Source organism: Malaclemys terrapin, chromosome 4 (assembly GCF_027887155.1).
Source record: "Malaclemys terrapin pileata isolate rMalTer1 chromosome 4, rMalTer1.hap1, whole genome shotgun sequence".
NCBI classification, from domain to species: domain Eukaryota; kingdom Metazoa; phylum Chordata; order Testudines; family Emydidae; genus Malaclemys; species Malaclemys terrapin.
In genome coordinates, this window is record NC_071508.1 from 86,073,999 (window position 1) to 86,101,104 (window position 27,106).

The 27,106-nt window shown below is 46.6% G+C and overlaps 1 protein-coding gene across 5 annotated transcripts in view; it reads left to right on the forward strand.

Annotated features, from left to right (window-relative positions):
- The window catches only part of PLEKHD1 (pleckstrin homology and coiled-coil domain containing D1), a 51,267-nt gene extending 26,161 nt beyond the window's left edge, over positions 1 to 25,106 (forward strand). For 4 of the 5 annotated variants that reach the window (XM_054028261.1, XM_054028262.1, XM_054028264.1 and 1 more), the window contains 9 exons: positions 8,383 to 8,474; positions 12,408 to 12,460; positions 15,121 to 15,215; positions 15,905 to 15,998; positions 17,375 to 17,553; positions 18,400 to 18,532; positions 19,815 to 19,959; positions 23,772 to 23,921; positions 24,499 to 25,106. In XM_054028261.1, coding sequence (XP_053884236.1) covers positions 8,383 to 8,474; positions 12,408 to 12,460; positions 15,121 to 15,215; positions 15,905 to 15,998; positions 17,375 to 17,553; positions 18,400 to 18,532; positions 19,815 to 19,959; positions 23,772 to 23,921; positions 24,499 to 24,659 — 1,102 coding nt within the window. In that variant the 3' untranslated portion in view covers positions 24,660 to 25,106. The remainder of the gene's footprint in view (positions 1 to 8,382; positions 8,475 to 12,407; positions 12,461 to 15,120; positions 15,216 to 15,904; positions 15,999 to 17,374; positions 17,554 to 18,399; positions 18,533 to 19,814; positions 19,960 to 23,771; positions 23,922 to 24,498) is intronic. The other variant, XM_054028263.1, reaches the window with a different exon arrangement.
- Positions 25,107 to 27,106: the final 2,000 nt, after the last annotated feature.

The following is a 27,106-nucleotide window of genomic DNA, read 5'->3' on the forward strand; positions in this document are numbered from 1 at the left end:
GCTCTCACTTACATCAATGTTGAATTTAGCCCTGGGACTTTTCTTGTTTCGGAGACAGGTAGCTTTACCTTTCAGAGTGGGGGTGGGAACATGGTAGGGGTGGCAGTGGGCACAGGCTGGGAGGGGCACTAACAAACAGAGGGCTCCCAAAAGCATAAGGCCCTGTGTGCTTTCAGCTTCATCCCATGCCTAGAACCAGCCAAGTTCTAGGCCCCGACTCTGTTCCTCCAACCCCTCGTGTTTGATGTAGAAGCTGATATGGCTGCTGGCATGTTTCTAGCAGTGTGCAGCAGGGTAACCCGCTGTGCTGGATGAAAACAGGCTTGTGGCATCTGTCTTGCCTCCCCATGCACCACCGCTGCAGGAATGATTTGGCTCCAGCGTTCACCTAATGGCTTTCGATGACTGTGTGTTTGTGAAGGAGAACGGAGATAAAGTGACTTGTGTTAGCAAGGTCGGGAGTGGAGCTGAGCATCAGCGAAAAAAGTGCAGACTGGCCAGTAAATTGAGCAGTGATGAAAGGGAAAGTTCAAAGGACACTGTTCAAGGCATTTAGGCACCACATTTTAGTGCCCTTTTGTTCCTAGAGGAAAAGCATGCTGCGTATTGCACTGTAGGGTTTATACTTTATCATTGCAGCCTTTCACTTCATAATAATAATTTAAGGGACAACGGATAGACAAGGGTTACAATAAATAAGGAAGGAACATAGGAAAGAATGAGACTGGTGTGGGGTAACATCCTCTCCCCAGACTCCTTTGTTTGTACCATGTGAGAATACGTGTATTGTTTCTTTAAATCTGGAGCAGGGGGAGTGCACAAATGTAGTGGAGTATAGATCACTTAAAATATCAGAAAGATGGGCTAGTCTGGTGGCTCAGTTAAAATGCACTGTCACCTGGGGGTGTTTGAACTGATTTCTGGTCCTGAGCTCTCATTCCCTAGCTTAATGACTAAGCCCAAAGCCCTCTGATTAATTAAGGACTAGAGTTTATGGCTTCTCAAAGGGAAGCCTCCCTCCATTTTGTTGTGGCCAGGACAGCAGCCTCATTGAATGTAAGGCCTTGAAAGCTTTTGAGTGTGAAGTGGTGCAAACAGGACAGGGATCTTCTAGCTCTGACAGGCATTCAGAGGACTCCACCAGTCTGGGAAGTGGGGGCCATATCCCCATGATACTAAGGTGATACATATTATTTTTGGAGCTGCTTTTGCTGTGTTCTCTTGAGTTGGTTAGAAGTAGATCTGGTCAGAAAATAGAGAAAAGTCACAAAAATATTCATTAATAAATACCTTTTTCAGCAAAAAATATACCGAACGCCAGTAGTTGGGAGTGTCTATGGTCAACTGTGAATAATAGCCAGGCTAGTTCTAAAGGGGCTGACTTTACAGGCTGGGATCACAAGTTATGATCATATAGCAGGTAAGCCTTCGTAAGATCAACCGATAAAGGCGAGATTTTAAAAGGCATGAAGGGTGGTTAAGCTCTCAACTCCGACTGATTTTCAGTGGGCGTTGGGTACTTTATTGACCTTTGTGCCTTTGGCTGTCTCTCCCTGAATAACTGATTCCTACTACAGTTTAGTGTGTAGCCCTTTCACTTTCCGGTCGGCGGCAGCAGATTTTCATGGATCTATTCTGGGTTCCACCAGTGGGCATCTGTAGGGCAGCTAAAGAATCTGCCACTGATTTGGAGCAACAATGGGCTAGTCCATTACAGTAGACGGGAGTGCATGTACCTATCAAATCAATTTGCATGAATAAATAAGAGATTAATCGATAGGTAAGGGTTGTAACATTGCATGTGATTCCAATTCAGATGATCCCCCTTCGTAGCTGGGTCCTGTCCCTTTTGACCACTGGCCTTTTCCTAAGCCTACTCCTTTCAACTCTTGACCCTACCACTGCAATGTCCTTTTCTGACCTTGCTGTCTTCTCTGTCTCTTTCCCCTTCCGGTAGTTTTCCCTATCCCTTCAGGCACCTCTTTTTTTTGCCCCATGAACATCCAGAAGTTGCTCCCTGCCTAAGCTGTTAGCCAATAGGAACTAGTGTATAGCCTGGAACGCTGGAATGATTGGCTGATGAGTAGCTAAAATACCTCACGTGGGCGATTTGAGAGTAAAATAAGTATGATGTGTAATAGGTATGTGCAGAGCCTAGCACAATGGGACCATGATTTCACGTAGGGCCCCTAGGTGCTATTGCAGTAATAATAATTGTAATTATTGTTTGAGAGCAAATTTATACTCTGTAGTATACATTTTATTTCCTCCTCCAGAAATAGGCTAATGCTAACAGTGCCAACGATCGTTAGGGAAAGCATGCAGGTACGCTGTCTGCTATAACTGATTTGAAAGTAAACAGTGTGTTGGGGGAAGGAAACACATGTAATGTCACAAACATACGAGTGTTGTCTGCAGATTGTTTATTATACCCTGTTATAATAATGAATGGAGAAGATGTGCAAGGTAATATTTTGTTAGAAAATAAATGCAATTCGTAATCATGACATAGTGTCTCCTACCTATCCCAAGAAGAAATGTACTAATAATGCCTAGCTCTTACCTTGCTAAGCCTTGCTGGGCTAAACAGTGTAAGTGAAGGAGGCACATGGTTTGGCCCCACTTCAGGAGAGCAGTTAAGTGCATCCTTATATGTTGTCCTCCAAAGGGATGCTTTCCTGATTTGGGGCTTCTGTGCTGTGGCAGAATTTAAAATCAAAGTTTACAGCCACAAATTATCACACAGCTTCTTGAAAAGGAATAGCCACCATAAATAGAAAGAATGAAAAGCAGGAGAGAAGAAACTCTTTAAAAGAAAAGTGTATCTTTAGATAGGTTTACAAAAACAGGGTTAAGACCAATTTTGCAGAGCACTTAAGCATGTTTATAACTTCAACAGAGCTTTGCATATGTGTTTAAATAGGGATGGACTTAAGCATGTGCTTAATGTTCAGCATGTGGTTAAGTTCTTTGTTGGAGCAGGGCCAAAATTCTATAAAAGCCAACATTTGTCTAACTGAAGGTGATGCCACAAAGTGCACAGGAGTTCTTTCCCCTTATGAAAATAGTCTAATGTAACTAATTTCTGAATCCGTAAGCAAACAACCCCTAAACCAGCTAAACATGCATTCGTACTAGTTGATATAATATTTGATGGAAAACAACTCACCCACGCAAGCACAGATTGAAAATACCAACAGAGGTTCTCAGTTGTCTGCCAGCTACAGTTGAACTTTTGATATAAATTATTTAGTGTCCCGAAGTCCTAAGGAAAGTTCTTTGAGAAATACATAGTTGGTTTCTGATTGAACTTTCAAGGCAACTGTGCCACTGGTCATAAGACTTCAGCTTTTGTTTATAACATACATAAAATAAATGCGTTGATTACTTCTGAAATATGAGCCAGACTGTGCAGACATGGGAGACCCATCTGCTTTTAAGTTTAGTTTAATGAGCTTAAGATTGTATCATAGGGACAGGGTGAGGGGATGACAATTTCAGGGCAGTATTTGTGAAAAGTTAACCTAAATAAACAGACATCCTAAATACTTTAATCATTTTCAAGCCATTAGTATAACAATATATGAAATCCTGGCCCCATTGAAGAAAATGGGAGTTTTGCCAGTGACTTCAATGAGGTCACACAGTGTCTCAGCATTTTAGAAAATACCCACATCCCTTGTGCACATCTCTCTCTCTCTCTCTCTCTCACACACACACACACACACACACACACACACGGCTCTAGGTTTTTTGCCGCCGCAAGCAAACAATGTTTTGGCTGCCCCCCACCCCAGGCCTGGGCGGCCCCCGCCCCTCCCTGCCACCCCAGAGCTGGGCTCTCGCCCCCCACCCCACCCACACTCCCTGCTGCCCCAGCCCTGGGCTTCCCCCCACCAGTGCTGACTCCGCCCACTCCCCCCTCGCCTCCAGCCGGTCTGGCGCTGGCAGGGTTGGGGTAAACAGTGGGGCTCCCGCCTCCAGTACCGGCCGGGACCTGGGAGGGCAGAGCCGGGGGACTGCCCGGCAGAGGGCTGAGGAACCGGAGCAGGGCAGCCCCAGAGGGAGCGGAACCCTGGAGAGCGGGACGCGGGCCCCGCACAGCAGCGCCCCGGGCATCGGTCCCCACTATGGCCCTGCTGCTGCTCCTGGCCGCCCTGCCGCAGTCCCTGGGTGGCTCGGGCTACTTCACCCAGCCCTGGCTGCGGCGCTGTGGGGCGGCCACCCTGCGGCACCTGCAGGCGGCTCCATGCACCCCGCAGGGCAGCCCCCAGTCCGAGTGCCATTAGGTGCGGGCGCTGCTCCCCGACGCGAACCACAGTGGCCCCAGGGCGCCCCCCGTGCAGGATGCACTGCTGCTGTTGCCAGGGCCAGCTCTAGGCTTTTGCCGCCCCAAGCAACAACAACAACAAAAAAAAAGGCTGGCTGGAATGCCGCCTCTGAAAATGTGCCGCCTCAAGCACGTGCTTGGTTTGCTGGTGCCTGGAGCCGGCCCTGCGTGCGTGCACACACATACACACACACACACACACACTTACTTCTCTGGGTACCCAAGACTGTGAGTCTTCTTGTTACCCCACCTTGCTTTTGGCGTGAGGGAGACCTACTTGTGCTTAACTGGTGTCAGTTCCCTGACTTCTCCAGCCTGTTAGCCACCCAAATAATCTCCTCTGGGCTATGCCAGCCCATGCTTTGCCTTGTGGGTTAACAACTGGTACATCCCAGTCCCCAAACCCTTTTGAAGCATTCCCCTGTAGTGTTCAGCCCCTTATCCACTGAACAATCCTAGTAATACCCAGTCTGCTTTCCCCAAGAGAACAGTACACACCAGCTTCAATGATTCAACTCAGAATCAGCTCCTTGTACAATACCACAGCACTGAGATATCTCTATAGTGAAAACAAGAATAAGTTTATTATCAAAGATTCAAGATTCAAATGATAGTGAGTAAGAATATTGGAAACAAATGGTTAGATACAAAACAAAAACATAACATGCTTTCTAGAGACTAAACTTAACTAACAGGTTAATCTCCTGTCTAAAGAAGTTCATCTCATCCCCATGGTTCTCTGCAGTGTTTCCACCAAGGTTGGCTGAGATCCTGTTTTCATGACTGTAAACAAGTTGTCTGTTTACTTCTAGGTGCTGGATAAGGAGATGTCGTCTTTGACTTCTATTTATACTCCCCAAAGTTCATTGTCTGTACTCAGAGACAGTATAGCGACCTGTGGCTTGTTTTTCCTGTATGCTCCTTCCCTGTTGACTTCCCATGCCTTTGTTGACTTTGTATGTAAATGGACATCCATTGTGTTAGCTTGCAATGCTTAATTTATAGCTGACAAAGAGCAGTGAATAAACATCTCTTGTTTGACAGAAACGCTGTTTCTGCTGGTGACTCACCTTGATACAGTATCTAAGAACGTATTTTCAGTATACATCTATAACTCCTTACATAGTATCAGCACATGCATTTCACAATGACATTAATGACTAGTGTGACCCCAGCTTTCATTTAAGACCTCACATGATATTCTTTGGTGAACCAGAATGCACAGACCAGAAGCAGGACATTCCATAACATTAAAGTGTTCTTGGGTCACATGTGCACACATTGACATATTTTGCACATAAATGGACGCTTAAACTGTTCATTTTTATTAATTTTCTTCTAAGTTCTCAGCATTTTAGAAAATATCATGGACACACATTAGCTTAAAAGAAATCCAATTGTGCACAAATAATAGACAAGCCATACATTTTTACTAATTCTTTTCTAATTTGCTGTTAGAACAATGAGCTGTCCGACCTCTGGGAAAAGTGGATTAAAACATCAATTGAACTTTGTAAGAGACAAAATATAGGCTTCATTGAACTTGTTCTATAGAAAGCTGTTTGGTTACATTTTTAACAATTCTTTCCACAAACTATGTGCCCAAACAGCTAGTCATAGTTGGGAGGGGGGAAAAACTGCCCCAATCTAGAAAGTCCTATTTGCATCCAATATTTATAAATCTTAATCTTTCCCCAAGAAAACAAAATTCATCAATCCTTTATATGGGTTTGACACTCTCTTCAGGGAGCCCAGCAACATAGCCAATGTGTTACTGCTCTGCTGGAGCTTAAACTGTATGTCAGCTCCCTGCCACATTGGTCCACCTGCCCCACCAGCAAACTCCTCAAGACTCTGCCAGTGTAACCTTGCTTTGCAGGTACCAATCAGTGAACACGAGTTCCCCAGAGATGTCTCTCTGAAGCTTCCAGTCCCTCTTACTGGACACACAGAAAATAACTTCTCTGCCCCCAAAGTGACAGTACAGTTAGGTTAGCTGAGGACTCACTCTTCATTTCAATACAACAGCACTGAGATAGTTTTTAGTAAAACTCAGAATAAGTTTATTAATCAAGAACAGAGATTTCCGTCATACTAAGCAAGAGAATAAGAGACAAGTCTGGTTATGAGCAAAACAAAACACATTTTTTTTTCATTTCCAAGACTTAACTTTAACAAGCTACGGTTTTTGCCTAAACAGCTTTCTCACTTACATCAAACTAACAGCATCTGCAGCACTTCCAGTAGGAGGCTCCAATGTTCACAGAATCAGAGGGTGCTGTCACCTCTGTTCCTTAAGGGAGGGATCGCTAAGAGGTTCTCTCTCCTCTTTTCATAGTCCAGTGAACCTTTGAAATGTATTCTTCTGAAGTAAGAACAGGAGTACTTGTGGCACCTTAGAGACTAACAAATTTATTAGAGCATAAGCTTCCGTGGACTACAGCCCACTTCTTCGGATGCATACAGAGTGGAATAAATATTGAGGAGATACATATACACACATACAGAGAGCATAAACAGGTGGGAGTTGTCTTACCAATTCTGAGAGACCAATTAAGTAAGAGAAAAAAAACTTTTGAAGTGATAATCAAGATAGCCCAGTACAGACAGTTTGATAGTGTATCTTCTGAAGTGTATCCCCAGGTAAAGTTTTTTCTCTCCTGCTGTTTGTGCACAAGGAAGCTGATGCCATCCTGCCTTCCTCACTCTTCTCTCAATTTGCTTTTCCTGTGGACTCAGATGCAAATAAACTTCCATTGTCTCTGGCATCACCTTGCTCAGTTTACACTGGAGACACAGGCCAACAGGCAACTTTGCCTGGGGCAAACTTGTTTATCACATCTGCCCCCAGAACACATTGTAGGAATATATTTCTAGAACAATTTACATAACTCTTTGCACACCATCTGTACACACATCACACAATGATATTCATGACCAACATGTCACCAGTTTTTATGATACTTTACTCAATACACTTCTATAATACAATAATATTGTATACGAGCAGTTGATTTAATTGATTATTTTTGGAGTTTAGATCCCCTGTTCTCCCATTGGTGTGTCTGGATCCCGATTGTCACAATGGGTTAGTAGGGATAGTAAAGAATTGAGAAATTCCTAAATGTGGCATGCTATTCATATGTGCATATAATTAACTGGTCTGCATTTTAAGTATAAAAAAGGCTGTGTTTTCTAGTGGTTGAAGCAGAGGACTGAGAAGCTGGAGCTCTGCCTTTGACTTATTATGAGTCCTTGGGATTGTCACTTAACCTCTGTACCACAGCCTACTGTGTCTTTAAAGTGTGGCCAGTGATGCATACCAGGAGGATAGTGTGGCTTTATTTAATAATGTTTGCAAAGCACTTTGAGATCCTCTGGCAGATACTGCATGCAAAGTATTGTTATAATGCATCCCCTTCTCTCTTTACATTTTAGCTTTTCTTTTGATGTTTAGTTATGGTTCTTCGTTGTTTCTAGAGGTAGTGCTAATAACAACTATGGGAAAAGGGCTCCAGGACATACATCAAATCCTACTGGCTAATTGCCCAGCAGGAAGGGATTTCCAGTTGGTCATGGGATACCAGAAGGGATGAGGACAAAAATCAGAAGGGGAGGAGCTAGGGGCAGGTTAATGCCCAAATGGAAATTGGCAGTGGTTGGGCAAAGCATTGGAAAGGGGTGGAGCCAGAGGAGGTACGAGTGACTAGAAGGGATGGGTCTTAGACAGGAAGTACGATGTCATTGGTCATCATCCTCATCTATTAATCAGTGTTTTACCAATCCATCAGGATCAATTTGACAGGCCCAGTGCACATCCTACTACCAGGTACCTGGGAAAATCTCTCTCTATTGATTGTATACCAGGAAATTTTACAACTCATTTTAGCAGAAATAATATTTTATTAAAAAAAAAAAGATAATTCATCAAATGCATGGGACTCTGTTTGAAGTTGTAGGTACAATTTAAGCCTAAGTTTCCCTCCTCACTCAATAATTCCCAGTCCTGCTTCCTTCCCAATTCTCTTTATTTCTGTTCATTCTCTCTTTAGGACCTGGAAGAATGCTCAACTGGGAGAAGCCATGATTGAGAGCCTGGAAGCTCAGGGGCTCCAGCTGGCCAAGGAGAAGCAGGAGTACTTAGGTTGGCTTGAGCAGCTTTTTGTACTGGGGATTCTTTAGATTCAGGAGTGCCCCAGGGCCGCAGAATCCTAAATAGCAACCCGGTCTCCACTTCCTGTAACTGCTGGTGAGGTCCAGTCTGATCAGCTGCAGGTTTTTATGACTGATTAATTCAAACAATCAGCCATTTCTATTCAGCTATCAAGGGAGATGAAAATAAAAGCAAATACTAGGGTTGAGTTCGGGACATTTCTTTTAGTTGCTTAGAAGTATGCATGTGTCCAGTCAGATGTGATCCTTTGGCTCCATGGACAATGTGACCCTTGTTCTTGAAAAGTTTGAGCATCCTGACTCTGGGAGTTAGCACCAGGCAACTGCATGCCAGGCATACACAGGTACTCGTGTGCCAGTTTTAATTTCTCAGGAGTGGCATTTCTTATGGTGACTACAGTTTTGGGGTGCTTTTTTCCATCAGAGGTTTTATTCTCACATTGCTGAATCCCCATCTAAATTCACCCCTGTGTTAGTGGTGACAATGTGTATGATGGCAATTCTAGCCTGGTAGATTATGGGCTAGTGGGCAGGCAAATGGCTCAGCTCATGCATGTGTACATTTCAGATAATTAGTGGCGTCTCTGGGTAATTCAGATGACTTACACCTTAAGCTAAGGCACCTGGTAAAATAATAATTAATATGAATGCTGTGAGCTACACTCTGTCATCCAACTCCTGCTAATAAACCTTTAATATAGTTGCATATTAAGAACAACTTGTTAACTATAAGGGTTGTTAAGCTCTGGAATAGGCTTCCAAGAGACGTTGTGGAATCCCCAACACTGGAAGTTTCTAAGAACAGGTTGGACAAACACCTGTCAGGGATGATCTAGGTTTACTTGGTCCTGCCTCAGTATAGGAGACTGGACCTGAAGACTTCTCAAGATCCCTTTCAGCCCTACATTTCTCTGATTTTTCTGTGAAAATCTGAAGATGAAGAAATATTTCTGTTTTACATTATTGCATTCACTGTACTCAAGGATGATCTCAGGACATTGCCTGGGATTTAATAGTAGTAACAATATTAGAGCTCTAAAGCACTTTCAATCTGAAGATCTCAAAGCCATTTATAAACATTTTATTTATTTATAATGAATGAATTAAGCCTCACAATCCACAAGTGAGGTAGGAAAGGGATAAACAGAGACCCAGAGAGGATAACTTGTAGAGCTGGTCAAAATGTTTTGGAAGAAAACTGTCTAAAATTGGCTTGTGGGCTTTAAGATTTTTTTCATGAAAAGCTGGTGTGTATTTCAAATCTTGTTTATAAATTTTGCGGTGATACTTTTATCAACACCTTTATTGTAATTTTTATTTTTAAAAGTTATGGAAATTGTTACTGACCATTTTCATTTACGTCACAGTTCGATAACATTTTCAGTTAAAATGTTGATGAAACAAATTGGTGCAAAAAATTCTCTTTGGCCCCTGTGCACCAGACGCAGTGTTGACAGGGAGTTATTAATTACTTTTAGTTAACAAATCCCCCACCACCACCATTTTTCAAACAACTCTGATGACTTTGCCCATAGACACACAGTGAGTCTGTTAGAGCTGGGAACAGACCCCAGACCACCGGATTCTCGTTCCCCTGCTCTAATCCCTGGCCTTGCTCTCCAACCCTCCATGGACTGATCCGGGACTGATCTATGGGAGGATTCTCTCAACCAAACCCCCTTTCTCCAGGATGTTTCCAGACACCTGCATCATAGTCTCCCAATTCCCTCCCACCCCACTTTAGGTGGTATAATACCATTGCCAATTTCCGTAGGGAGGCTGCAGAATGCTATGCAGCTTTGTGGAAGTGCAACCCTGGTGGAATGTGATAGATAATATGAGAGAGATTCTCCCTCTAAGAACATAACAGGATCTTAGTGGGAAGACCTGTCCCTCGCCCCTGAATGTCATAGGTTAGTGGGTTTTCACTATTAGTGGCCAAACATCCTCTCCATAACCCCCAGGACAGCATAAGAACTGTTAGTCCATTCCCAGGTTGCAGTCATATGTGGGGGAGGAGAGGAAGGACATCTTTCCCGCTAATTAGCAGCTATATATATATACAGGGATCTTTGATCCATAGCAGGGTGTTCAGGGTGACTATTCAGTACTGTCATGCCTGGCCACTTTTATTTGACAGCTTTTGCTTTGGATCGCTTCGTTCCAATATAACTGCTGAGGTTTCTGTCTTATTATTAGCATCCTGGTCAGCGCTCAGTGGTTAGGGTTTTGAGACAGGAGAGTTTCTGGCCACTGGGAGATCAGGTCAAGACTCTGTGAGGCACACATACTGCTCTACCTCCCTTCTATTGGGAGCGTCTGTACTGCCCCCACTCCCCTCCGGAGTGATCATCCATCTCCAACCCTCCCCACTGGTGCCCAGTCCTGCCCTCAGGCTGGGAACCACAGGGATTGGTGGAGTGCATCAGAAGGTCAGTCCCTGCAGGACCTGGTCCTCCCAAGACAGGGGCAGGAGTTCGAAGAAAGGGAAGAAATGGCACATTGCCAGCAGTGTGGCACCTGAGGCAGGCAGCATAGGTTCTTCAGCCTACAGCATGGGTGGGGAGCCGTGGTTTTGGCAGCATCTTCCAGCGCTCACAGGGAGATGGTGGACGGGTCCTGGTTTTTGGATGGGAGAGAGGGAACAGGAGGGAGGAAGGAGAGGAGTAGAGGTTCTCAGAAAGAATAGAGTAATGATGATATTCATTTGTATTACCGTAGCATCTAGGAGCTCTAGTTGTAGACCTGGACCCCATTGTGCCCAATAATAATAATACCTAGCTCTTAGCTAGTGCTTTTAATCTTTTGATCTCAAAGTGCTTTCCACAGGAGGTCAGTATCACCATCCCTATTTGACAGATGGGGAAACTGAGGCACAGAGCAATGACGTGACTTGCCCAAGGTCACCCATTAGGCCAGTGGCAGAACTAGGAATTGAACCCATTCTGCTGAGTCCCACTAATGCTCTCTGAGAGTTAATCTCAAAGTGTGCAGGAACTCTGGGTACTGACCTTGTTAATAAACCAATAGGAGCTCTTTTCAGCATGGCCAATGTCCAGCTGGAGACCTTAGGAAGGGGCAGAGCTGAGATACTTCATTACTCACAGGAATCCCTCTGCGGCTTTGAGCTTTTCAAGACAACTGAAGGAACCCAATTTTAGCTGGGGCATCATAACAGTGCGACCAGTTTCTTCACAATGTCATGCCACAGAGATGGAAATGGGACAGAGCTGCTATTGTCATCTCACTGGATGGCTGGTGGCATCCCTGGTAGTAGTGAGCAGCTGATGATAAGCATGACAGAGACAATGGCAACCTTGGAAAGAGCACGTTTTGTTGAATAAACAGGTGGAGTAAGCACAATAGCGAGCATGAAAGGAAATGAGGGCTAGACAAGGGTGGCTAGTAGCAGATGGCTGAGATCATGACCCAGAGTCTAGTCCTAGCTTAAGGACAGAATGTGGCCTGCTAGTTCGGGTAAGGGACAGGGAATCAGGACACCTGGATTTTGTTCTTGGCTCTGCCACTGTGTAAAACTTTGGGCAAGTCACTGAACCCATCTGTGCTTCAGTTTCCCCAACTGTGTTATGGAGAGAATGATATTTTCCTACCTCACATGAGGGTTCCCTCACTGATACGCTTTAAGAGTCTTAGAAGGAAGACATCAGAGGGAGTGCAAAGTATTAGTGTTGTTTGTTTGTTAAAAATTTGGCAGGAGAAGGATAACAGAAAATCCCATTAAAGTCATCTTGGCCTTAGGAAACTCCCAGATCGATGTATGCAATGCAGGAGGGAAGTCTGCATTTTCTAGCTCTGTGTGATCAGTGCCCCAGGATCATAAACATCCCATTGCATTATCAATTGCTTTTCTTCGTGGATTTAGCCTGTGTTTGTGTGTTTGCAGATAAGCTGATGGAAGAGACAGAGGAGCTGTGTCTGCAGAGGGAGCAAAAAGAGGTGGGTGCGCATTCAAAGCCAATCAAATCATACCTCTGCTTATTCCCGGCAGAGTGTAGGGCGATCTGTTGATTGGAGGAGTTAGTGTCATGCAAAGCCCAAAGGCAGCCACGCTCCTGGATGCCCCTTGGATGAGTAAAGGGGTGACAGCCATGCCCTGTAGATGGATCCTGCACACCTTTCGGTTTCATTTCTTCTCACTGCACCCTCTTGCCTTCCTTGATGTTAGCTTCTAGTCACATGTAGGGAAGGTTGAAAGTTGATGTGACAGGAAATAAGGACGCTATTTGAATTACAACCTGGAACAGGGGGGGTTCTGCAGGTCAGGACTTTCTTTCGAGTCCTTGCCCCTCATTAACACTGCTGGTGTACTTAAGTCTTGACCCTGGCCCATTCTGGCCTTGAGAAGAGACAGACAGTTAGTTATGGGTGAAATTCAAGAGGTTTGGGTTCAATTCAAATAAATACCCAATCATTCAAATGCTAATATGAAACTTACCCAAATTATTAGAACCGATTCAGCACCTGCTCTCTCCCATGGCTTCACCACAAAGACCCTTCAAAGACCCCTCCTACTTTATATTTTCCTGAGGGGTGGAGGTTTCAGAAAGTTTCTACTCCCTTCTGGGTCTACAGAAGCGGCTGGTCCACTTCTCCCTCTTTTAGCGCTAATCTACTGTCCCTGTAGCTCCTTTGGAGCAGTTGGCTAGTAGACCTGCTATAGAGCAGTGGAGAGGGAGTAATTTTGGCCAAGAGCACTGGGCTGGATTCCTACTCTTACAAAGCCTACTAGGGGTGCTGTAACATTCACAGAGACCAGACAGGAGCAAGAGCAGTTTTGAGGTCCTTTATTCCTAAAGGAGGAAGGAAAATATAATCTACAGGGAGTGTAATTGGTCTGACATTTTCCAGGCCTGCAGGGCTTCACAGGAATGGTTTGGGAGTGCACTTTGTTTGAACTGTTGGATCTGCCATATGGATCTACACTCTTTATTATTAATTTATCTTGTCAGTTTCAATCAATGGTTCTATGACACTAACGAAGCCACTGTAAGAGCTTCACCTAGCGGCTAACTCTAGTACGTTTTAAACCAAGACTCCCGAGACAAAAGTCCTTTGCTATTCTGTGTGAGCCGGATCCTTCTCCTGTGCAGTGTCCACAACACTGGTGTAAAAAAATAGCCATTCTGACTGGGGAACATAAGCTTGTTGAGACTGGGAAGATGGGTGGTGTTACTTATCAGCCTTTTTAAACACTTAGCACCAAGTGTAGACAAAGGCAGTGATGATTAAAAACATTAGCTGGTTATGGGTAGCAGCTAGCACACATTTCAGACACTACTCAGTGCCAATACTCAGGAGCAAACTAGGGAAATGTGGTTTAGATAAAATTACTATAAAGAGGGTGCACAACTGGTTGAAAAACTGTATTTAGAAAATAGTTATCAATGATTTGCTGTCAAACTGGGAGGATATGTCAAGTGAGGTCCTGCAGGAGTCAGTCCTAAGTACAGTACTAGTCAATATTTTCATTAATGACTTGGGTAATGGAGTGGAGAGTATTCTTGTAAAATTTGCAGATGATACCAGGCCAGGAGGAGTTGCAAGCACTTTAGAGGACAGGATTAGAATTCAAAACGACCTTGACAAATCGGAGAATTGGTCTGGATTCAACAAGATGAAATTCAATAAAAATAAATGCAAAGTACTATACTTAGGGGAAAAAAATCAAACGCACAACTACAAAATGGGGAATAACTGGCTAGGTGGTAGAACTGCTGAAAAGGATCTAGGAGTTATAGTGGATCACAAATAGAATATGAACCAACAATGTGTTGCAGTTTTGAAAAAGGCTAATATCACTCTGAGGTGTATTAACGGGAGTGCCATATGTAAAACACGGGAGTAATCATCCCAATCTACTCAGCACTGGTGAGGCTTCGGGTGGTGTATTGTACAGTTTGGGGCTCACACTTTAAGAAAGATGTGAGCAAATTGGAAAGAGCCCAGAGGAGAGCAACAACAATGATAAAAGGTTTAGAAAATCTGACCTAGGAGAAAAAGTTAAGAACACTGGACATGTTTAGTCTTGAGAAGAGACGACTGAGGAGGGACCTGATAACAATCTTAAAATATGTTAAGGGCTGTTATTTAGAGAGCATGATGATCAGTTGTTTTTCATGTCCACTAAAGGTAGGACAAGAAGTAATTGGCTTAATGTGGAGTAAGGGAGATTTAGGTTAGATATTAGGGAACGCTACCTAATTACAAGGAGAGTTAAGCTCTGGAGTAGGTTACCAAGGGATGTTGTGGAATCCCTGTCACTGGAGGTTTTTAGCAACAGGTTAGGCAAACACCTATCAGGGATCATCTAGGTTTACAGGGTCCAGCCTCAGTGTGGGAGATGGAGTAGATAACCTCTTGAGGTCCCTTCCAGTCATACGTTCCTATGGTTCTGTGATTAATAATTATGCATTTCATGTCTTTACTGTTTTGGATTTGGAGGCAACACTAGTGCCCTTGTGGGATGGTGGGGAAGGCCCAGTTAGAAAAGGGTAGTGTGACTATAACATAAAATGAATTGAGTTACTGCAGGGGTAACCATTTAACCCTCTGAGTGCTGCAGCCGAGTACACTTATCTCCCCATGTTACCTCTCAGGAGCTGGAGCGTCTTAACCAGGTGCTAGAGGCAGAGAAGCAGCAGTTTGAAGAGGTGGTACAGGAGCTGCGTCTGGAGCAACAGCAGATTAAACGGTAATGAATCCCAGACAGGTAGGAAACCAGGTAGGCAACAAGACAGCTGGCACTTCCACAGATGGAGAGAAGCGATCTCAGTTTCACTTTGCATTCAGGACCCAATGGTCTCTTTAGAGCAGTGTAGTAAATAGGATGGAAGGGTGATCACTCCCATAAACTCTACTATGGTGAAAAGCACACACGGGCGCATATTCCAGACTAGGGCATTTCCTATTTCTCTCAGGTATAAGAGCCTATGGCTGGTCATGGCACATGGGAGCATATGTACATTATTGGCACTGGAAGTCACCATGCCACAACTGCACTGAAGTCAGTGGAGTGACACTGTGGATGGATTTGGACCCTAAGTGCCTAGAATTTATAATGCACGTATGCCCATATGCAGTGGTTAAAGTCAATTGAAAGACAAGGAGGGATGGGAGCTGGGGAAGCATTGCCTACCCAAGCCCGGGAGAGGAGGAGGAATGCTTCCTCTGTTTTTAGTAAAGGAGGGGAGCTATGGTTGTGTCCCCCCACTCCACCTTAAGTTAGCTTGTGCCTGGCATTTCTGCTTTCTGATAGCACCCCTTCCAAATCAGTACTAGAGCGTCCTATGGTAACGGCCAACTCTATAGCCTATGGTAGTGTGAGTGCAGTGTTTGGGACTATTATTCCCCCACAAAGTGCACAACCATTGTACCTTTTAGGGAGCTGGAACTGACAGCTCAGTCCCTCAAAGGAGTGGAGGAGGAGAAGAAGGAACTGCGAAGCCTGACAGAGTCCTTACAGAAAACACTGGAGGTCAGTGACGGATTTTTCTCCTCCTGGTGACAGCCTTTTGGGGAAAGTGCTATGGAACTAAACAGGGATTAAACTAATAGTGTCCTGTAGCAATTACTCTAAAAGCCTATAGTGTTTGACAGAGAATCAGATCCTTCTACAGGTCAATTGATCCATCCTATAGAACTCTTTAGCAGGGACATAGGTCAAGATCATCTCCTGTGTTGAGATCTCTTCAGGACAGGGCTGGAGCTATCAGGAACCCAGCTATAGCTTCCTGATTCTCAATCTGCAGCTTCCCTGGCCCTAGCCCTGGTCTAAATTAGAGCAACCAGGTGGCAGCTCTAATTTACAAAGCTGCGTGTGGTCCCTGAGGAATCATATACCAGCCTGAGAATGTGGCACAGAGTGGAGCTCCATCACACCTCTTCCCTCCCCTATTATAACCCCTATGTCAGGGTGGCTCCTCTAGCTTTATGCCCTCTGAGAGATCCCTCCCCACACACTGGAATTCTCAGCTAGGCAGTAGAACCCAGAATCTGGCCTATAATTTTCCATTGAACTCTGCAGGATGGTCCAAAAGTCCTATGGAAAGGATCTCATTCTGTATTACATTTTGCGAGTTCTTAGAGAAATGGCCATGGAACCCTGTTGGTTTAATCCCTTTTTGATTCTATAGGACTTTCCCATAATACAGATCCTCTCTCATTTGCTCTTCCTCTTGAGTTTTTTTGCTGGGTGGTTTGGGTTTCACTTTGCGCACTGGGCAAAAACCAGGAGTTCATGGTTCAGGTCACTCACATTGCCTGACCTGGTCTGCTCTGCCATTGTTGCAGGTACTGGTAAGACAAAGTTTGGGAATGACCGTATTAAGGAAGGGATGGTTCTGTCCTGATTACAGTCAATAGGTTGAGCAGTACAGAGGTAAACAGTGTCATGTGCCCTCCCCCTGTAGCTGATAGCACCACAGGGTTCATCAGCATGCAAGGGGAGAGTCCTCTGGCACACTTGGGAATCAAGGGTGGAGAGAGGTCTGAAGGGAAGAGGAGGAAGGGCAGTGAGGTTGCACAGTATCAGTGTTGAGTGGAGGAAGCAAAGTTCCCCTTTCTTGGAACACACTCGCTGAATAATCATGAGCCAGCATTGGCAGATTCCTTTAGAGAAGCCCCAGGTGATGGTCTGTCTGCCTGCATAAAGAGAGACCATTAAGGAGGGGATTGCTCCCAGGGTTGCAGGGGAGAAGGGGAATCGAAGGGTTAAGTGGGTGGGGAAAGGGGGGGGAATAGGGAGCCATTGGAGAGGAGTCATCTGTGAAGGTGCCTCGCCACAGGAACATCAATGTCAGAACGGTGGTGGCTTGGCTAGTAAAGACATGCTCTGTTCCTCTCTGTCCCAAGGAGCTCTCCCGGGAAAAGCAGAGAACCCTGGAGATGCTGGAGGAGAATGAGAGCCAACTTCAGCCCCTGGCCAATGCTAGCAAGCAGCCGAACCCCACCGGGGGTCTGCACAGCAACCTGCGCCAGATTGAGGAGAAGATGCACCAGCTGCTGGAGGAGAAAGTCTTGGCAGAGAGAAGGTGAGGTGGGGAAAGTAGCTTACAGAGTCCCAGAAGAGGAAGGACGTAGTGTTACTCCTGGCAGAGGGAATGTGGTGTTGGGAAAGGAGCTACCATTACTCCTGCAGAGGGAAAGTCGTGGTAATAGGAGACACTGGAATACAATTCCAGACTTAGAACTGTGATCATTTTAAAGCATTTTCTCTATTTTCATTAACATTGGCTATTTCCTGGTGGCCAACAGCCTTCCGCAGAGTTTTTAGACTATTCGTCGTTTCCCCTCATGGATGCCAGCTGAGGAGGGGGAAAGTGCTAGTCAGGCAATTCAGATTGCCAGGCAGGTTCAAATTCATCCTGGTAGGTGGCCATCGGTGGCTGTGCTGCTTGGTTGCCAGTGTGAAATGAGCTGGTTGGCCTTTCTAATTCCCTGTGGTCAAGTGTTCATATTACAGACACTTGACAGTCTGAGCAGAGAGGCCAAGGGATGAATGGGCCATGGAGAATGAGAATGAACTCCTCTTTGACTCTAGAGCTGCTCCTTTCAGATCAGGATTGAGGCACATTAGCCCAACAATAGGCCAGAAGCATGTGCTACTGGTGGACCTGTTCTGTTCATAGAGAACTTCACCCTCCAGAGCTGTCAATCTGGGTCACTACATTTACCTGTTTCAAAAATGGAGATAAAGTGCTAAGGGAATTGCTCCAGTGAATATGAAACTGAGGCCAACTGGGTTTGCAAAACCAGCCCTGCTCTGTCTGACCCATCAGAGCAGCTTTCAACCAAGGTCTTCTTTCCCTTCCTTTCTGGGAGTTGCAATGACCCGGAAGAGGTCTTTTCTAATGCTCCTTTGTCGTGCTGTGTGGCAGGATGAAGGAGAAGGAGGAGCGGTCCCGAGCCTTGGAGGAGGAGCGGGAGTTTTACTCATCTCAGTCACAGGTGCTGCAGAACTCGCTCTCAGAACTGACAGCAGAGAAACAGCAGACAGAGAGAGACCTCAAGGTACTGCATACATTGCTCACTGGATCTGCCCCTGCTTTGGGCCCAACAGATTATCTCCTTCTTCTCCCCTCTCCACTGCAGACTTCTTCAGGGATCTCAGAGTGTTGTAGCTTTTCTTTTGAGGCCTAAGATGAGCGTGGGGAGAGGTTCAGGGCCTGCACTTGGTCAGAGAGATACTTATTGACAATGTCAACCTAAATGAACTCAATCTCTGAACAATGGTTCCCCACGGTCAGCCCTTCCACTCCAGAGGCAAAAAGCATGAGTGGATAGATTAGAGACTTATACCATACCCTGTAGGTCAACAGGTTTAGCTCTGATGGGACAAGCAGGTGAAATCCACTAAGCAGGGCTATCCTCTGAGAGATTGTCCTGCCTCTGCAACCAGATGCTCATATCCAGGGACTCCTGGACTCTCCTGATGATCTCAGCTGTTATAGTGCTGCATAGAGAGAGAGTCTCTCAACTAGCCAGGACCCGAATCTTGTAGGTATTTATAGATCAACACCAGAGCTGAACAGGATCAGCACAGTCTCTGGAGAGTGGGGCTCATATATTCCCGACTGCTGACATGATTGGACTGCAGTCTGCACCAAGGGAATCATATGAGTGATCTTGGCTGTCCCATGTCAATCTCATTGCAATAAATGGACCAAACATCACAGTTTGGGAATCACTGGTCTATTAGACCACCAGACTCTTTCTCTTGAAAAAGGGGGACACTGTCCCCTGATAGAGTATCTGGTTTTAGCCAAAGGGCAAAGGAAAATGGATTTCCACCTATCTTATCATGATGGGTGAGTGCAGAAGAGCTGGCGGTTCAGTTTGTATAAACACCCAAAAGCCTCAATGTTTCTTACCCTCATCTTGAGTCAGTAACATTTAGCTAGAAATGTCACGACAGTTTTTCCCCCCTCCATGAGATTCCATATATTTCCTGTTCTTTTTCATCTAGCAATACCTGCACAAACAGCCTTTCTTATGGTATTTCAACACCTCTGATTCCAAACAGAACCTAGAATGGTGGGGGCAGCTATGAAATCAGAAAGTTGGAGTAATAGACAGTTACCCAAACACTGCTGAGCCTCAAGGAAGGGTTCAGTTTGAGGAACTGATGAACAGCTTTCATGGTTTCTATCTACACTGGCTCACCCTGTATTTATCCCTTCATATTCAATGCCACCCTCAGCTTTGGATTCCTTGCAACTCCCGAGTCAGCAGCAGTATCACTGTTGTGTTGAATGGTTTTCCAGAGTGACCGATTTCCTTCCGTCCTCCTCAGGCTGAGATGAAGGTGCGTATGGATCTAGAGAAGAGACTGAGGGAGGCTGAAGAAGCCCTACATAGCTTGGAACAAGGCTTAAATTCTCTGGATCGCAACAAAGAGAAGGAGGAGAAAATGAAAACAGATGTCAGCAATTTGAAAAGTAAGTCATCTATTCTCCATTCCCCTCTCTGCTGGTGAATACATTGCACAGAAGGGTCCATCTCCACAAGCCAAGCAAAGTGGTGTTTAGTGAGTTCTCAAAACACTTTGCAGCTTCCCTCTGCAGATTCCAAAAGCACTTTGCAAACATTAGTGAGTTAAGTCTCTCACTCCTGCAAAGTTAAGTCTCTCACTCCAGTGTTATTCTCCCTTGTTTTACGGATGAAAGTGACTTGTCCTAGGTCATATAGGAAAGCTGTGGCAGAGCAGGGAACAGAACTGAATGGAGCTCTGCATCTCAGTCCTGTGATTCCACCACCATATAGTCCTTACTCTGATCCTTCTGTATTTGGATGGCAGCAGCCTAAGGAGCATTCAGCTCGGTGCTGGGTGATTCAGTAGGTTAACCTTGTACTGTGACTCAGTATTGAATCGGTGCCTCAGCCTAGCATTACAGGGTGTTGTGCTGATGGAGATGTGGTCTTTGAGATGAGACGAAAGCCAAGTTCCTGACCATGTGTCACTGAAGTTCCAAAGATGCTTTCAACAAGAGATAAGGGGGTTGACTCTAGGGCCCTGGATGATTCAGCTTTGGGTAATTATCCCTTCCTCAATTCCCTTGCAGCTCCAATTAGATGCAGTATTCTTCACTTCCTGTCCTAAAATGTTGAATAATGTTGCTGGGAGCTGTTAAAGAACTGCCAGACTTCATTTCAGTGCAGGATGGGTAATGTGGGCCTGTGTATAGTGTGTGTAAAGACCTTTGGGATCCTGAGGGTGAGATGCACTGTAGAAATACAAGTGATTAGCATTCAATCTATTTAACGTGAATCAGTAGATTCCAAAGTAGTTACAAAGCAAAGGGTCTGGTTCTCCACTACATTGCTCCAGCAGACTGCAGTGGAGTCAAAATCAGGTCCTGGTTCACTGTGCAGCTGGATCCCCCGGTCACCTGTCCCCCATAGTCGTTCTCCTCCTTCCTCGATTTTCATGGCAGGAGCCTGTGACTTGGGCTCCTCAGACGTATCCACGGTGCTGGGGGGGCGGAGGGGAGGAGGGTCTCTGCTGAGGATGGCATATAGTTCTTTGTTGCTTGGCACCCGATTATTTGTTGGCCTCCCAATATGCCTGCTGCAGCTCCTTGGCTGTCACACAGCACTGCTGCTGGTCCCTGTAGTACCGGTTCTCCTGCATCCCCTGAGCAATCTGCTCATAGATGGCCATGCTTCTATGGCTGGTTGGGAGCTGTGCCTGCATAGCATCTCCCCACAGGCCCAGGAGAGCCAACATCTCCTGTCTACTCCAGGCAGGAGCATGTCTGGAGTGTGTAGGCGGCATGGTCAGCTGGGCAGTCGCACACAATAATGGAGAACTGCTAGGGGTGCTCACCAAGCTGGAAAAGGAATTTCAAAAATTCAAGTGTGTGTTTGGGGGGGAAGAGGCTTCTGCTTCCATGATCCTGGGGCAGTGGAGTTCACAAAGGTGAGCAGAGCGGTCAGTGTGGGGCATTGTGGGACAGCTACTGGAGGACAGTTAAGGTCAACATAAGTAACACAGTGTTTCCACTTGCACTCCATCAACCTAAGTACATTGACCGGGCTCTACATAGCTCAAGTAGGTGGTGTTACCGTGTCAGCGCTTACAGCGGTGGGTGGCCAATTTGTGTGTAGACGCATGAACAACTAGGTCAGCATAAGCTGCCTTGCGTCAACTTAACTTTGTAGTGTAGACCAGGCCTTAGAGAATGGAAAATCAGGTCCAAAATCTACATTGCCGGCACAGACTTTTACTTTGTGTTGAGTTATCTGAATAGAAACCTTAGCTCTTGCACAGAAAAGGCAGGTAACTTTTTGCACAGAGACTAGAACCCTCCCAGCTTTAATTTTCTGCCCTAGGTTTTACTGTGTCTCCTCTTAAAAGAATAAAAGAGTGTGGGTGAATTAAGTGCTTATAAAGGTTAGGGGCCAATACCACTAGGGTTACCACATTTAAACATTAAAAAAAGAGGACACTCCACGGGACCCTGGCCCCGCCCCTTCCCCACCCCAACTCCGCCCCTTCCCCGCCCTGGCCCAACTCCGCCCCTTCCCCACCCCAACTCCGCCCCCTCCCCTGAGCGCCCCGCATTCCCCCTCCTCCCTCCCAGCCACACGAAACAACTGCCTGAGCGCTACCGGCTTCACAGTTTGCCGGGCAGCCCCCAGACCTCCAGACCCTGCACCCCCAGCTCGGCTCTTCAGCTACACAAAGCTGAGGTGTCTAGGGGGGAGCAGCAGCAGCAGCCGCCGCCGCCACAGGGGAATCCGCCTGCAGCTTGCAGCCTGCCGGAGCCGCTCTAAGGTAAGCAGGGGACTGGGGCAGGGATGTCGGCAAAACAAAGCTGGGAGTATTTTCCCAGACGTGTTCGGCTTTTTGGCAATTTCCCCCGGACGGGGATTTGAGGATCAAAAAGCCGGACATGTCCGGGAAAATCCGGACGTATGGTAACCCTAAATACCACACACCTCAAGCCTGGCCTGCAAACCCCATCTCACCCCTGCTCTTTCAGGTCAGGATCAAGATGTGTTAGCAAAGATGTCCGGGGGCCTGTGACTAGCAGGGGAGTTGCAGAGGAGACTTAAGGCATGTTTGTGCGGATGGAGGAGGAGAGCCAGGCTGGAATGGCCCAAGATGTAGCTGGCTAGGGCAGAGGAGGTGTGCTGGCATATCATGAAGGGAGCTGTGCCTAGGGTTGGAATAGAAGGGTATGTAGCAGGTCAGAACGCGGGTGCATTGGCAGAGCTGTAGAGGGGAGGGGGACTGAGGCTGGAATACCAGGAGGTGCTGCAGGTCAGGAAAGAAATGCATCAGCAGAGCTGCTCGGCAATGTTTGCCCAGCATGTGCCCGTGTTGTTAGTCCCTCCATTTCCAAAGGTCACCTGGAGCGAGAATAAAACACGTGCAAATTCTCTTTCTTTGGAGATATATGGAACTTCCCCTTTTCCACCCTGGGGAAGGTGAAGCATTTGAGAAACAAGGAGTGCAGTGGCCACGGGCACAGTCCCGCTCTCTGCTTCCACTGAGCCGTGAAATATGGCTGTGCTTACCAGTGGCCACAGCTTCCATCTGGCTTGATTACTTTGCTGATTTCAGGCTCTCTGAACCAAAGTGCAACCAGTAGTGCTTCCAAGAGTTGCATTTCTGGAGACCCATGAAGAGAGCCTTTCTCCTGCTAAATACCAAGGAAAGAGCTAGCTGGCTCCTAGCTAGTGACCTAGGCTGAGATATTCTTGCTGCAGCTGTAGGAATAACTGAGGGGGGAGTGGATGGCTTCTGTGGGACTGGTAATGGGCTCTTGTGCCTTCATTTCACCAGTCTGAATCCAGCCCAGATCAATAGTGTCTTGAAATTGCTACCTCAGGACAGTACTTAGAGTGAAAGGAGGGGGGATTGACAGTGGGTGCAGACCTGGAAAAAGTTTGTTTTAATTGCACGGGGTCACTGCTGGACACACTCTAAGCAGTGTCTTACCAAAGCTGCTGCTCCTAGGTTATGATCGATGCCCTGCTTACTTTCAAACCACTTTAAGCACCGTCCCCTGGCGATGTTGTGGGGCTTTGTGAATGAGTGTCTGTGAACGTACTCCAGGATCAGATCTTCCTCTGAATCGTGCTATAGAAATGCAAGGTATGAGTACCTGGTCCATCTCCGTGGGCAGTGCAGGACAGTGTATCTGGTATCTAGTATGCCCAATTGGGACAGGCTCACTCTGGGGCCAATGTTAATGTTTGAAGTGCCTCCCCCACATGGCTTCCTGGAATCTCTGCTCCCCAGAGTTCTTTGAGGAGTGCATCCGGAATGCCGAGCTGGAAGCCAAGATGCCCGTGATCATGAAGAACTCCGTGTATCTCCACAAGGCTGCCACCCGCCGGATAAAGAGCTGCCGGCTTCACCGCAGGAGGTCCAGCGCTTCATGGAATGATTGTAGGTGTTGGTGGTTCTTCTCCCCTTATGCTCTGGGGAGTGGGGATGAGGGGAGAGGTTTGGTGGAGGAGGTGAGGAATTTGTTCCACAAGTGCTTTGTGTTTCTTGGCCCCTTGTGGCATCACCCACTCACGGGACTGCAGGCAGAGAAACTTCAGGCACCAATTCTCCACCTGAATTCCCTGGCTTTTCACATACCTGGAAACATGTGGGTGAACCCCTTCGGTGCCATCAGCTCTCTGTGTGCACGCTGGGGAAGCACACTCCTGCAGCTGAGTTGCTTTGAGTGGTTGATCCATAGGAAGCCCCCTTTTGGGGGCCCTTTGGGGGGGAACAGGCACTGCCTTGCCTTCATTCTTGCCCCTCTCTGAGGAGAGAGAGCAAGATGGACTTATTCCATGTGCTCTCAAATGGCATCATAGGTTACTATCTCCTTCCCCGCCAGGGCCCAGGGTTGTAAAGATGTCACTGCTCGGCTGCTCTGAATTGGCTCTCCGTTGAATCTGGGTCTCGGGCAGCGTTGGGGAGGTCTCCGGCATGGGAGTGCTCACCTGTTTTACTCCTGCTGTTGTTTCAGTGAAACAGTCCCAGTCGTTCATCTTCTCCCAGACAGAAGCCGATAACATTGAGGAGCTGAAGGAGGCAGCCAAGAGGCTGAGCCGGGACCAGCACTTCCGAGAAACCCTCTATCAAATCATGATGTCACAAAAAAATTCTGCCTCAGGGGACGAAAAGTGAATCCTCATCTCCTCCCATCAGGACAGGGCTTCTGATCTCAGCTCGTTGTTCACCTCATCAGAAGTTAAACCACTGGGGTCAGGGGGAGGATTTGCTCCTTTGTGGGGAAAGGGGCAGGATGGATGCATGCAACACCCTCTAGGGTTGTGGCTTTTAGTGTGCGTTCCTGAGCAGTGCCAATCTCTCTTTCCCTAGACTGCAGGGAGGCTCTGACATTCACCCCAAAGCACCTCCCTTTACTTCAGCCATTTCCATTAGGATGTGTTCTGCCAAAATCCCACAATCAGTGTTCAAATGAATCGTACTCTTTAGCTTAGGGAGTGTCGGGTCATTTCTTCACAGTCTAGTCCCAGCCAAATGTAGGTGCTGCTGATAAACCCCTTTCTTAGCCTAATGTCCAGCTGACACCACCCTTTCCCCGCCCCTGCCCCACCCCCATTCCAACCCCTTCCCTGCCCCGGCCCCGCTGCATTCTCCCTCCTCCCCATCCCTCCCAGCGCTTGCCGCGTGAAACAGCTGTTTCGCGGCGCTAGCGCTGGGAGCTAGGGGGAAAAAGCGGGCAGAGGCGGAGGTGGAGATGAGCTGGGGCGGGGCGGGGAGCTGCCAGTGGGTGCAGAGCACCAACCAATTTTTCCCCGGAGTTGGCACCTATGGTTACTTGACCCCTGCTCTGCCCCAGGTCCTGCCCCCACTCCACCCCTTCCCGTCCCCAGTCCGTCCCTGCCCTGCCTCTTCCCGCCCCTACTCCTCCCCCACCCCCAGCGTCTCCTAAACACCGCTGAACAGCTGATCATGGCAGGTTGGAGATGCTGGGAGGGAGCGGGAGGAGCTGATCAGCAGGGCCTGCTGGCAGGAGGGATAGGGAGGAGCTGATCCGCGGGGCTGCTGTGGGTGCTTTTTTTCTGTGGGTGCTCTAGCCCCGGAGCACCCATGGAGTCGGTGTCTATGGTGCCATCGCCATCAGTGGCAACAAGATAACATAGGGTGGGTGGGTGGGTGAGGAGAACCCAGCATCGAGTCCTGCTACCACAGTCTTAGTTAATTAACACACAACCTGAGGAGCACTAGCTTCCTTGCTGCCCTGAATAACACCATCATTGTCATGTCAGCTACCTACCAGGTTTACGTTCGGGACCCATCTCACTACAACTATCCAGGTTGTAGCAGGATGGACACCATCCATGGTTTATCCAAGTCTTATCAATGGTGGTGCCCCTATTGAGAGATCAGGGCTTTCCCTTCCATTCCCTTTCCATCATGGCCTGCATCCTTCCTGGAATGCTGTAGATGATGTGTTTGTCATAGAAGCCTAGACTCAATCTAGGCTGGAAGAGAGGATTTACCCAGCATGTAATAATACTGTAAATTGCTGAAGAGAGAGGAATCATTTTTTTATGCAAACCTGATGGCCACTAGCACCTTCTTTAAGTAACAAGCCGTACAAGGCTTGTATCCAGAATACAATAATAATAGTACTTAGCACTCGGATATAACTTACAAACATATGTGGTAGGTGAGTATTAATATCCCCATTGTATGGATTGGGAAACTGAGGCACAGAAGAGTTAAGTGACTTATCCAAAATCACAAAATTAGTGGCAGAACCTGGATTAGAGTTCAGAGGGTCTTGGTTTACAGCTATCTAGTAGGCCACTTTTCCTATCTATGGAGTGTAGTTTATAGGTAGAAAGCAGCAGTGAGGCTGGAACCAGGCTTCATGCTGTCCCAATGAACATAGTGTTTGTTAAGCTTGAAGAGTAGCTCTGCTGCTGTAATTCAGAAGGGCCTGTTTTGTATATTACGCAGAATTCCATTCTCCCCTCTCCATCCTAAAGCAAGGCCAAACAGTGAGTCAGGAGATGCAGACGTTACCTAGGCAATAAGCAGGAAATTTGAGGGGTCATGGAGGCATGGCTTGTGCCTCATTTTATATCTTTGTGCAGGCAGTCGCAGGCATCCTTCTGCCAGGCAATGGGATGTGCCTAACGATTCCAGTGTCCGACATCAAAGGCATTAAATGTCATCATCAGATAAGTGACCTTGTCAAAATGCCTCCTTAACAGTTTTGATCCTTTTGTGTTTTCAATTCCTATTTGCTCTGCAGAGACAGTCTTAGGTGCTGGAAGTAGGGGTGCTGCAGCACCCCCTGACTTGAAGTGATTTCCATTATATGCAGGGTTCACAGATTGGTTCAATGGCTCTCAGCACCCCCACTATACAAATTGTTCCAGTACCCCTGGAGCCAATGCTATGGGAGAGCAAGCTGGAGTCTATTCTTCCTTGCACATTCCTGACCAAAATACCATTTAATTTCCAGTTGCAGAATCTTTGTTACTTGATGATGTAAGAGGGAGAAAGACACATCTAGATCCCAGCGAGAGAGTTTGCAATCCCGGCAGTTAGAAAAATCACCTTTTGATTTGTTAACACAACACCTTTAATCTGCA